The sequence below is a fragment of the Tiliqua scincoides genome, chromosome 3, assembly GCF_035046505.1.
Source record: "Tiliqua scincoides isolate rTilSci1 chromosome 3, rTilSci1.hap2, whole genome shotgun sequence".
NCBI lineage: Eukaryota > Metazoa > Chordata > Lepidosauria > Squamata > Scincidae > Tiliqua > Tiliqua scincoides.
In genome coordinates, this window is record NC_089823.1 from 180016210 (window position 1) to 180030057 (window position 13848).

At 40.8% G+C, this 13848-nt stretch overlaps 1 protein-coding gene across 2 annotated transcripts in view; it reads right to left on the bottom strand.

Moving 5' to 3' along the window:
- ATRNL1 (attractin like 1) overlaps positions 1-13848 on the bottom strand; it is a 702039-nt gene that overhangs the window by 626814 nt on the left and 61377 nt on the right. For both annotated transcript variants that reach the window (XR_010794071.1, XM_066619507.1), the window contains exons 2-4: positions 7484-7567; positions 3640-3753; positions 920-1048 (exon numbers count right to left, since the gene is read on the bottom strand). Coding sequence is in view for 1 of the 2 variants with exons in the window: in XM_066619507.1 (XP_066475604.1) it covers positions 920-1048; positions 3640-3753; positions 7484-7567 (327 nt within the window). In the remaining variant the exon portion in view is untranslated. The remainder of the gene's footprint in view (positions 1-919; positions 1049-3639; positions 3754-7483; positions 7568-13848) is intronic.

The window sequence follows — 13848 nt, forward strand, 5'->3', positions numbered from 1 at the left end:
TTCATTCTTCCAATTCAATTAAACTTCTATATTTAGGGGAAACAAAAGAACACCAAAATCATTCAATTTACACAACTACTTTAGCCTATTTGCTTTAACAAAAGACTTAGCATAATATTACTTATGTTAGCAGAAACATTTTAATTCTCATTTCTCTAAACACAATTTTATTTTCAGTTGAAGTCCCTGGAAAGGCAATCAATAATAGATGAATAATGTGTTAGTAGCTGGTCTATTAGCCCATTAGATACAGAAGCAATCATATTCTCCAGCAAAATTATTCAAAGAGTAGCAGTGAACACAGTTGACAAATGGTAACATATGCATGCAACATAATGAACTGCTAAGCTGTAAAATTCTTGTCATCGTGGATACAGGATGATAAGAATTTTACCCCACATCTGACCAGAAATCTGGGGAAGCAAAGGAAGATAAAAGTTCTCCCCAGAACTTGGCAGAAAGATACAAATGATGGCTTGTAAAGCGGCTGCATGCATAGTATGATATTTTCAAATGGTAACCTAGTTGTCTTTATATACTCTTGGTCTATAATCATTTCCTACAGACATTGGGCTAACCTAATGGTTAGTCACATATTAAATCCTTTTTTTCTGCTTGATTTAAGAGATATCCCATAATACATTTCTGGACAGCCTTATATACCAACAGCTCCTACCTAGAATACATACTACTTAATTATTTTTTCCTGAAAGAATTCTTATCTGTTTGAGAAGACTACATTTCTTCTGAAGAGCCTCACTGTTCAAGCTTTGCATGAATACCAACAAGTCTATTCTTTATGAAAATCCCAATTTGCATAAGCCTACTTCAAATATTTTTAAGCTACAAATCTTATTTACTAAGAGGACTACATCTCTGCTGATTAGTAAACAGAAACACGACAGATAAAAATACTTACGAGTAAAAAATATTAAATCCAGTTAGATTATAAGCGGCATCACTAAAAAAGTGCAGCAATGCATAGCCAGATGTAGTAACTACTTCAGGAACAGTTTCATTTCCACGTACTTCAGGAACTATAAGTCCACTGCAAAAGATGAGTATGAAAAGTTCATAGTATCAATAACATCAGCACAATGGGACTTACTTATGACATTATAGGAGTGTGATATAGGACATTATATAGGATTATACAAAAAGGTCTCTCAGACCCAGCTCCCCAGCTGAAATATGGAGATCATAATACTTCCCTTATAGGATTGTTGCAGCGACAACTTCAGGATAATACATGTGAAGCATTTGCACACTCAGAAAATATTAAACTACAGGTCCAACCTTGTTATACATGGAATTTTTATACACAGATTTGATTCAACACGAATGGCCACTGCAAATGAGAAGGAATGCACTGATCCCTGGAGAAGGGGGAAAAAATCCATGCCTTTAAAATCACAGTTTAAAACAATTGCTTTTCTTACTGTTTTAAAGAGACAGGCATGCAAGGGATCATTCCATTCTTCAGCTGAGCCAGGAAGTCTTGCATTTCTAATTGCTGACTGCCTCCCTACAACAGTAGGAAAAGCTGTTTTTAAACCACAATTATAAAGGGACCAACTTTTTAATTTTTTAAAACTGCTTTTATTTAACACATTTTATGATATCAGCCAGGAATCCCAGAATCAAACCCCTAAGGATGTTGAAGCACAGCCTTATTTCATTAGGAGCAATGGAAGGGCGAAAAACCTGGAAGTGGGTCTTTAAATCTAATTTTTGTTTTGTTTTTTTTAACCACAGATTTTTTTTAATCCACTATGGGTTCCAGAATGGAAACCCAGTGGATAACGAGGGACAACCTGTACTATTATAATTAACTACTGTTATAATAAAAACTACTAAGTGTTATACTATTTAGTATAAGTATTAACCACTAAGTGTTATAATACAAAATAATAAATAAATGCCACTTAATTATTATAGCACAGCATAAAGTAGTGCAGCATCTTGAACATCCTGAATGAGTTCTCTAGTTGTTTTTCATTTTAAAAAACTTGCATCACATTTGTATGCATAGCTATTTAAATTTTAGTCAATACAGGTTCAGCCTTATTATACATGGATTTTTTATACACAGATTTGATTCAACAGGAACAGCCACTGAAAATGAGAAGGAATGTGCTGATCCATGGAGAAGGGGAAAAATGCACCCCTTTAAAATGCTTTTCTTACTGTTGTAGAGATTTTTATCTCAAGTGGTGATAAGGACCCTAAAGGAAAACAGTCCTTTGCAATAGTTAGAGAGAGGGCAGCCAGCTAACAATCTATCAATCATTCTCTCTCCAAGTGACTGCCTCCCTGAACAGGTGAAAGAAAGATAATCCTTTCTAAGGGAGTGGAGAGAGACTGATTGTTGGATTGTCATCTTAATGACTCTATCTTAACATCACAAAAGCTATTTTTAAATCACCTGAGCAAAGGTACTTTGTTTTTTAAATTGATTTGCTATAGTTAGATTTTTGCCATCCAGGTCAGTTCTGGGAAGGAAACCTCAGGAATAATGAGACTCAACCTGTAACTGCTAAAGAGAGTTCTGAAATACTGCCTGCCTGATATGTAAAATAGTCAATAGCAAATTAAGACTGTAATCCTAAGCACACTTACTACAAGGTAGTAAGTTCCATTGAACTCAGCAGGACACATTTCCAAGTAAACATGCTTAGGATTGTACTGTTAATCAAAAACATTTTAATAATTCAAAACGACAATCCAAATATAAAAATGGGAAATCCAATCAGCGCATGAAAGCAAAACAGGAAATTCATGTTGAAAGCACAGGAAAAACAAAATGAACATTTAGATACATAGCTACTCTCCAAGGGCTCATACATACAGTCATGTGAACCTGGCTCCTGTGCAAATTAGCTTCCTTTTTCACTGGGGGCAGGGAGGGAAAGAACTCCATGCCACTCCCACCCCTAGAATGAAGAAGCATTTGCATATGTTCACCTACATAATAGAGTCTTCACAAGTAGTTCCTGGATTGAAGCAAATGTGTACAAATTGATGTATTCAAGATAAGAAGTCAATGTCACAAATCTCAGAACAACTTACTCTACTTTGCACTCTTCTGGATGTATTCAGAGAGAGGAGGAACAGGAATTAGAGCAATACAGTTCCAAGGATGATAGCCTGTCATTGTTTTTAATAAAAACGAACCTACATTTTACGTACTGACAACAGAAGCATCATTTCACTAGTTTGTGAAACAGAAACAGCTATTTAACCCAATCCAATATATAAATAATTTTCCGACATATATAGCTTATATTCATTCTTTCCTTCAGTTAGTTTCAAATACACTGAGTTGACCCAATAAAAAAATAGTAGTGTTAATTCTATTTGTAAAGAAGGGGGAAAGCTGGACTATGGTAGATGCATAGCTGAGTCAAACATGGTGAATTAAAGGTGTTCACTGAAAAACTGGCTTATCATAGAACATGTTCAAAGGGAAAAGGCAGGACTCACACAGAAAAATAGATGGAAGGAAAAAGAACCAGAACAGCAGCACAAAATTTAAACCTTCTAATGCTAACCCTCTAACCCTCTAGTCTAAAACACCTATTTGATACAGAAATGTAGTCATAAAATTGTAGAAAAAAGTTATTAAACTGAAGTACTCACCTAAATACAGCTATTAAAGGTGCATATATTGAATCTCCATCATAAACATACATATGGTCCCAACTACATTCTGTGGCAAAATGATTAAATCTTAATCTTAAAACTGAATTAGGACTGCAAGAAAATGGAAAAGCAGACCATTAGCTTGTGCAGAAACTGCATATCTTGTAATAAAATGAAAACAGAAACATGCCAATATAAAATGATTAAAAGGTTTCTCTATGTATGTAAATATGGTCACTTGAATTATCCTATGAAAAGAAAGTTTGAAAGAAGTACTTTCTTCTCCATTCACTGCATGCATGCACATATATATATATATATATATATATATATATATATATATATATATATATATATATATATATATATATATATATATATATATATAATTTTATATATATATATATATGCACATTATATATGTGCATATATATATATGCACATTAACTTTATATATGCACATATATATATATATATATATATATATATATATATATATATATATATATATATATAATTTCCTGTTAATCATTATGTATCTCAATTATAATACAAGTGAAAAATATGCATATATAAAGATAATTAAATGTGCCAATATAATGAGCAAGCTTCAGTTAAACAACAGAAAATTTAGTGGGAATGCACTTCAGCCTCTGAAATGTCAAAATAATTGACTTCTTTCTGACAACAGCCATTTTAATCTCTGAGCATACCTAATTCAGAACATAAATATTTTAGAAAATTAGATCTAAAAAACATAAGGGTTTTTTATGCTGCAGGGTTCCATCTTATCCCCCATGCTTTTTAACATCTACATGAAGCCGCTGGGAGAGGTCATCCGGAGGTTTGGAGTAGGTTGCCATCAGTATGCTGATGACACCCAGCTCTATCTCTCCTTTCCCCCTGATTCTGAGGAGGCGGTTGGGGTCCTGGATCGCTGTCTGGAGGCGGTTAGGGGCTGGATGTGGGCGAACAAGCTGAAATTAAATCCGGATAAGACAAAGGTGCTTTTGGTTCGGAAATCCACAGCTCGGGTGCTGGACTATCGTCCTGCTCTGAATGGGGTTGCACTCCCTCTGAAGGAGCAGGTCCGCAGCTTGGGGGTTCTCCTGGATCCACAGCTGCTCCTGGAGTCCCAGGTGGCGGTGGTGGCCAGGGGAGCCTTTGCTCAGCTTCGGCTGATTCGCCAGCTGCAACTGTACCTGAGCTGCACGGACCTGGCCACAGTAACCCATGCCCTAGTGACATCTAGATTAGATTATTGCAATGCGCTCTACGTGGGGCTGCCCTTGAAGACAGTCCGGAAATTACAACTAGTACAGAACGCGGCTGCTCGTGTGGTTGCTAGGGCACATCGGTTTGACTCTGGCGAGCCGTTGCTCCGGCAGCTACACTGGCTGCCGGTTCTGTTCCGGGCCCAATTCAAAGTGCTAGTTTTGATTTTTAAAGCCCTCTACGGCTCAGGTCCGGGGTATTTGAGGGACCGCCTCCTTCCCTACAATCCTGCCCGTGCTCTTAGATCATCTGGGAGGGCCCTTTTGACTGTGCCGCCACTAAGAGATGTGAGGGGGTGGCGGCCAGGAAGAGAGCCTTCTCAGTGGTGGCCCCTGAACTGTGGAATACCCTCCCCTTAGAAATGAGAACCGCTCCCTCGTTGCTAACGTTTCAGCATGGACTGAAGACCTTTTTATTTCAAAAAGCTTTTAATTGTTGACAGGCTGGCTGGCATTCTTGCTTTTATATGAAAATCCACGGGGTTTGTTTGTTTTTAGATTTTTTTAATTATGTAAATTGTTAATTGTTTTTAATGTTGTATTTCTTAAAAATGTTGTAAGCCTCCTTGTGTGCCCATTGGGCAAAAAGGCGGGGTACAAATTAATAAAATAAGAAGAAGAAGAAGAGGAAGAAGAGCCCCAATCAGGCCAAAGACCTTTCTAGTCCAGCTTCCTGTATCTCACAGTGACCCACCAGAAGCCTCAAGACAACAAGATACCTGCATCCTGGCACCACTCCCTTCCATCTGACATTTTGAGATAGCCTACTTATCAGAAGGTTGCACATAGCCATCATGGATTGTAACCTGTGATGGACTTTTCCTCTGGAAATCTGTCCAATCCCCTTTTAAAGGAATCTAGGCCAGATGCTATCACCATATCCTGTGGCAAGGAGTTCCACAGACTAATTACACCCCGGGTAAAGACATATTTTCTTTTGTCTGTTCTAACTGTCCCAGCACTCAATTTTAGTGGATGTTCCTCTGCAGAAGTGCAATATAACCATTGTGGCAAGGAATTCGACCTTGCTGATCATCTGTAGTAAGGACAGACAATTACAAAGTAAATTAATTAAGTTTTGAACCCCTGATCCTAAAATTTAACTGAAGCAGCAGATGCAGCTACAGTGGGCCCTCTGCATTCGCGGTCTTGGCATCTGCAGATTTAACCAACCACAGATCACTCCACCAGCCTCCACAACTGCAGCTGCTCACTGGCTATTTTTAAAGTGATCAAAGTGAGACTCCCTGGGTATTTTAGATGGATCTGCAAGGCCCACTGGCAGGATGTGGAACTGCCCACTGGTGGGGGGTGACGAGAAGTAGCAGCCCCACTTCCACCCCTGCAGCCACTGCCCTCTTCTGCATAGAGCAGCCCAGCCAGCTGCTTTCTCTTTACGAAGGGCAGCAGCTGCAGGATCAGAGGCAGGAAAGAACATAAGAACAGCCCCACTGGATCAGGCCATAGGCCCATCTAGTCCAGCTTCCTGTATCTCACAGCGCCCCCCCCCAAATGCCCCAGGGAGCACACCAGATAACAACAGACCTCCTCCTGGTGCCCTCCCTTGCATCTGGCATTCTGACATAGCCCATTTCTAAAATCAAAGCAAAGAGCTGGGGCTACTCTTTGCCACAGCTCCACTTATACAGCAGAGGGCAGTGGCTGCAGGACAATAGGCAGCACTGCTATCCCCTTGCCACCTCCCCATGCCAATGGGCACCACCACACCCTCTGTCTTCCTGCCTGCCTGATGTGCCTCATCTTCAGAATTGGAGTACCTGCTCCAATCCATTTAAAATAGCCTATGAGTCTCACCCTGTACTAACTTGCCTCTCCCCTTCCCTTCCAGTTGGCCCTCCACACTGGGACTTGAGCATCCACAGAATCTCTCATCTGCAAGGGGTTCTGGAACCACATTCCTGTGAATAAGTAAGACCCACTGTATTTGGAATTCACCATGAGATGGTCAAAATTTTGCTGTCAGGTTTGGCTGCTTCCTTCCCCCCCCCCAACTTACCTGGAGAGGCTGGGGGAGGGTTCCCAAACTGACAGCAAAAACCATGGAAAGAGGAGAGGAAGAGGCTGCCCCCCCAGCTGCCTGTTCCACCAAGCACAAGGGAAAGAGGAGAGGCAGGGACCAGAGGCCCAGATCCCTTTAAAGCTCTCACAAAGGAAGTGGGGAAGGGAGGAAGGGTGAGCAGAGATAGGGCTCCATAAGGGAAGCCTGTGATGAGGGTGAGGAGGGCAAGGCGTGGAGCAGTTCCTGCTGCCCCACTGGTGAACATCACCCTCAAGAGACAGAGGAGGAGAAGGGTGCTGTAACCCCCTTCCTCTGGTCACCCATCTGAGGCTCCTGACGCACTTTCTTCCACCTCCTCTCCTGCTGGGAGGGCCTGGGAGGCTGGGAACGAAGCTCCACGAATGATAACCGCCCCACCCCCACATGAAGCCTGACACTTGCCATCAATAGTAACTGTTAACCAGAGACAAGTGTCACAGAGGATGAACGATATTTTTTACATGTCTTAGAATTTACTAGACATTATTGCAGAATATAAAACACTTACCTTCCTTCAATTAACCATGTACATTTAGTTTTATATTTATAATTTATTGGTCCATCTGTTAAGTATCCAGAAGGTTCAGATAACCTATGACATAATAAACAAGGAACAGTTAGCCTTAAAGATTGCCATTTTTCTTCTTGTTAATGATTTTTTTCTCAAATGCCACAAGCAGTAAAACACAAACCGAAATCAAGCCTGAAAAATAGTAAATTTACATAACAAGGATACATCAATAAGGCCCCAAACTTGGGAAAAACCCCACAAATATCTCTCAGTATTCAACAGTGCAGTTGTAACCTATTTAAAGGAGGAGCCTGTCGTCACACAGGAGACCTTGCTGCTGGAAAAACAAGCAAACTGAGCACAGCAATTGGGCTTGGTACACAGGACTGCAGCCTCCTAGAATATTTTCAAAATAAGACGCATCATTAACCCTAGTGCAAAATAAACATGTTGCTACCCTGACACTAGGAATTCCCATACAACTTCCAAAGTGGTGCTATTTCGCTTTAATTAAATCTAGATAGTCTTGCACTGCCTCTGAATCAAATGCCATCAGTTGTTGCCTTGTCACTCAGACAGTTGCCCCACTGAATCAAACCCGTCAATACCATTATGGCAGTTTAGAAGAGCAGCTAATCGACACTGATTATAAGAATGCAGTATGAGAGAAGTGAGGGTATGCGCAAAGATCCTGCAGTAAGACTGCCAAATTTCTTGCATGACAGTTTTTGGGTGAAAGATGGTTTGAGAAGGATGTTCCATGAATTCACCCTATACTTTGTGGCAGTATTTCTCAACGGTGGGTCAAGACTCACTAGGTGGGTCATGAGCCAATTTTAGGTGGGTTCCCATTCAGGTCAATATTTTATTTTTAATATATTAGACTTGATACTCCCATGGTATGTGACTGCATTTGGGGAAATGCTACAGACCTGTACTTTTAACAAGCTACTATGTATATTCTTTTAACAATGATAGTAAATGGGGTTTACTCCTGGGTAAGTGTGGGTATGATTGCAGCCTAGGATGGTTAAAAATTTTCCTACTTTATGACATCGCTTCCCGTGGGTCCTGGCAGGTTCTAATTCTAGAAAGTGTGTCCTGGTACTAAATGTGCGAGAACCACTGATGTAGCCCATTCAGAATGAGGACTGTGCTTTCTTCCTTCACTGTAGCCATTTTTGTTCCATTTCATACTTCCCACACTGGAGGGGGAAAAAAACACCCACCAGTACTAGGGGCTTTCAGGGGGGATAAGTTTTCATAAAACGTCCCCTTCATCCCCCATACACTTGTCTCTGTGTATTATAACCAATACAATATGAACAGTGGCTGCCATTTCAAACGCACAAGCTATCACTCTATCTGATCTAACATTTTTCCTGAAAGCTTTCATAAATACTTTATTTTTAGGGCTGAACCTTTGCAGTCAAAAGAAATTCTAACCAAAGTAAATTGGAATATAGTGACAAGACTAAAATGAGTTGCCTGAGCCATTCCAAGCAAGAAGTAAAAATGCTATGCAATTTAATCCACCATGAAGCCTATTTGCCTATTAAACTTAATAGCAACATTCTTATGATAAGAATGAAGATCAGAAGCAGATTATGGGCATGAGCCAAACAACATGAAAGCCCTAAGCATATAACTGCTGCTGTGAAACTCTTGGAGAAAGATCTGTACAGAATATAGCGAAAGAGTGAGCTATAGCACCTGGGCCTCTGTTCATATTTTACATTCTATTCAGGAATTAAAGCAAGACAGCATCCCTTACAGCCCAACCCTATGATCCAGGGCTGCTACGAGGAGCACCAGTTACAAAACAGCCACCATTTCATCCTGTGGGGACAGGGCAGCTGCCAGAGTCTCCTTGCAACAAGGGAACATTTGTTCCCTTACCATGGGTAAAACCCTGGCAGCCCCAATAGGTCTCCTTGGAGCTGCACCAGCTATTTTGCTCTATAGGGTGGCAGCGGCAAAGACTGCCACTGTCTCCAGTGCTCTCCCAGGTCTGATCCTCCCTATGCTGCCCAGTTCTGCCCCCTCCCCGCCTTCCCTCATCCTCCCCTACCCTGAAAAGCCTCTCTGCTGGCCAGCTGAACACTTATCGCTGGCCTCTCTACAGAGTCATCTTCTCAGTGCTGAGACCCAGCGCCAACTGGCACAGGCCTCAGTGTCAGCGCTCCATCCTCACCACTGGCGGAGAAATGCCTTATGGCACTTTTGTGACAGCGGCCACTGGAGAAATAGGATAAGAACATAAGAACAGCCCCACTGGATCAGGCCACAGGCCCATCTAGTCCAGCTTCCTGTATCTCACAGTGGCCCACCAATTGCCCCAGGGAGCACACCAGATAACAAGAGACCTGCATCCTGGTGCCCTCCCTTGCATTGGCATTCTGACATAGCCCATTTCTAAAATCAGGAAGTTGCACATACAAATCATGGCTTATAACCCATAATGGATTTTTCCTCCAGAAACTTGTCCAATCCCCTAGGCATCCAGGCCAGATGCCGTCACCACATCCTGCGGCAAGGTGTTCCACTGACCGACCACACACCGAGTAAATAAATATTTTCTTTTGTCTGTCCTAACCCTCCGAACACTCAATTTTAGTGGATGTCCCCTGGTTCTGGTGTTATGTGAGAGTGTAAAGAGCATCTCTCTCTCCACTTTATCGTTCCCATGCATAATTTTGTATGTCTCAATCATGTCCCCCCTCAGGCATCTCTTTTCTAGGCTGAAGAGGCCCAAACGCCGTAGCCTTTCCTCATAAGGAAGGTGCCCCAACCTAGTAATCATCTTAGTCGCTCTCTTTTGCACCTTTTCCATTTCCACGAAGTCCTTTTTGAGATGTGGCAACCAGAACTTGACACAATACTCCATGTGTGGCCTTACCATCAATTTGTACAACAGCATTATAATATTAGCTGTTTTGTTCTCAATACCTTTTCTAATGATCCCAGCATAGAATTGGCCATCTTTACTGCCACCACACATTGGCTCGACACTTTCATCGACCTGTCCACCACCACCCCAAGATCTCTCTCCTGATCTTTCACAGACAGCTCAGAACCCATCAGCCTATATGTGAAGTTTTGATTTTTTGCCCCAATGTGTTTGATTTTACACTTACTGACATTGAAACACATCTGCCATTTTGCTTTCCATTCTGTCAGTCTGGAGAGATCCTTCTGGAGCTCCTCACAATCACGTCTGGTCTTCACCACTCGGAAAAGTTTGGTGTCGTCTGCAAACTTAGCCACCTCACTGCTCAACCCTGTCTCCAAGTCATTTATGAAGAGGTTGAAAAGCACCGGTCCCAGGACAGATCCTTGGGGCACACCACTTTTCACTTCTCTCCATTGTGAAAATTGCCCATTGACACCCACTCTCTGCTTCCTGGCCTCCAACCAGTTCTCAATCCACGAGAGGACCTGCCCTCTAATTTCCTGACTGTGGAGTTTTTTCAGTAGCCTTTGGTGAGGGACCGTGTCGAACAGCTTCTGAAAGTCCAGATATATAATGTCCACGGGTTCTCCCGCATCCACATGCCTGTTGACCTTTTCAAAGAATTGGGCCCCTAGTCTATGTTTATGAAGAAATAAGTGGTTGTGTGCACTTCTGTGACCAATTTTAATCCATTTTAGTGTTCTATAGCAGTGTTAAAAGGATACAGTAACTTATCTGAAACATCTGCAATGCAAAACCTAAGCATAATTACTCAGAACTCCATTCTGTTCAGTGAGGCTTATTCCCAGGAAAATGTGCATAGGATTTCAGCTTTATAATCCTTTCCTTTGATTTGCAGCCAATAACTGCAGCACATAATAAATTGATAAAATATTATAAAGATTTTTCACTGAAAGAAAAATTTAAAAAATGCAAAATCTGCTGCCTATTTAAGCATTATCCTGTGAGGTTCAAAATGTCTTAAATCAATTTAACCTGGACAACTGAGTACTGAAGTCCTAGTCGTAAGCAGAAGATATATAACTGCAGACATTTTAAAGCTGGCAAGCTCTGAAATTTGAATTACAAAGAAGAATCTTTGATCACCATCCTTTATGTTACCTTTACAAATGGACCAATATATGGTCCCAAAGAATATGGAACAGATGTTTGGTATAATACAACTCTGTTGGGACCCAGACACTTTACTGGATGTTTGGCATAGTTTACCATCAATCTCCATGTGGGAAGAGGAATACGTACCCCAGTCAGCCTTTGATGCTGGCATGGATCTTGCACTTAGTTCATTTCCTCCTGTTGAGTAATTTTAGAATATTGAAACAATGGACTGACAGGAGAGCGACAAGTATGCTGCTCCCATAACTAGCTGGTGTTTAATACCCATAACTATGGAGATCTGTTTTTTAATGCATAGTATTTCAAATTTAATGGGTAAATTTTATTTTTTGTTTTACTAAAATGATGCTTTAATCATGCACTGGTATTCACAATGAGTCCTCAAAGCCAGGTTAGAAATTAATTACAAGTTTCCTTAAATAGTAATCCTGTTTTGATAGTTTGTAATAGTCTTTATACAAGTGATTTTTTTAAAACTTCATTAGTCACACTCTAGTGATTCAAAACTTCACTCAAAAATAATTGCTGATCTGCCACTGTCTTTATTCATGCTTTGTGAGTGCAGCTGTCTCAGTAAAGAATACACTGAAATGACAGTCTGTTTATCCTTTTTCTCTACACCAGTTTTATGGGGACATCATAGTTTTTCCACCTCTGTTTGATGGTGCGAGTTCAGCTTTTAGGAGAGGGAATTACAAGAAAATATTCTTCAGCACTTAAAAAAAGGCAGAATATTATTCTTTTTAGGCGTAAAATCCAAGCAACAGATATGGCTATGAAAAACAATTCTTAACAGTTCAGCTCAAAATATTCAGAAATAAATTTGCATGAAAAGCCGAATCATAACTTTGCATGGATAGATTTTGCAGATTTATGTCAGCGTAATGTTAAAATGCAATACTGTACTGAGTACCTCTGCAAGAACTAAATTTCTGCATGACCAACAGGGTTTCACAACTTTCTTATCAGTTTCCAGTCCTTCAGGAATTGCACAATGGCCTCTGATGTAAGCAAAATATTATGATGTGGATAAAATATCCAACACCTCTGTCTAATTTGTGAATTTAAGTATCAACTCACAGCCCAATCCTATGCATCTACTCAGCAATAAGTCCCATGAGAGTCAATGGGGCTTACTCCCAGGAAAGTGTGCATAGGATTGGGCTGTCAATCATTTAAAAAGCAAACCCTCTCTCTAATTTACTAGACTGGCATCATCTCTAATTCAAGTAATTGCAGCATTTAAAGTAATGCCTCTGCCCAATACATGAAGTATGCAAGGTTTTTCATCACTGCAGGAGGTTACTACCATCAAGTAGATGAGGAGTTGTTAATTTCATGAATTAGCCCAAATCTATGCAAAGGTAATCCAAGTTAGCTAAAATTCTGTGACTGAGACAATGACTCTGCCAGCCTCACAAATCAAGTCTTATTTTAGCATAGTTTTTTTAAAATTGACATAAATTGTTAATGAAGGCTCAAAACTACCCGATTCCAGATTTAGTGCTTATTTTTACAAATATAAGCAGCATTTTTTTTTTTGAGTGGCCACATTCATTATCCTTTCACTACAGTTACCTAATTACATTTTTTATTACTCCACTATGTAAATGGCTTTAAAATTATTATATGCTATCAATTTACCTAAGCAGAGTTTGGGGGCAGAATGTAAGGCTGCAATATTTGTACAGGTTTGCATTGCTTAACGATGGGGATGCGTTACCACACCCCTGTCATCAAGTGACACCAATGTTAAACAATGTCAGCTGCTCAAAGCCTCCAGAGCCAAAGCGAGCTGTGCTCCCCTCGCCTCCAGATGCTTTAAGCCCCACAGAGGCCGTGTGCATCCCCACATGGCCTCTACAAGGCTCAGAATGGCAAAAAAAAAAATCACAACTGCCTGTTTCCTTGCGAAACTGGAAGTCCTCCAGGGGCTTCCCTGAACCTCAGAATGCCTAATAAGGCAAAAAAAAATGTCACTTCCTGTTTCCTATGGAAATAAGTTGCAATTTTTCAGCCTTTTTGGCCATTCAGAGCCTTGCAGAGGCCACGCACAGATGCACATAGCCTCCGAGGTTCTCAGAAAAGCCCCCAGGTAGCACAGCTCCCCTCAGCTCAGGAGGCTTGGAGGGGCAGTGATAGACAATGGACCATCGCATATGCAGCCCAACACTGTTTGGATCGTCGCTAAACCATGTTCACCTATACAAGTGAGCCTTGCCTTTCATACCAGAGAACAGGACAGAACATGGGCTTTGCTGTTCTGCAGCTT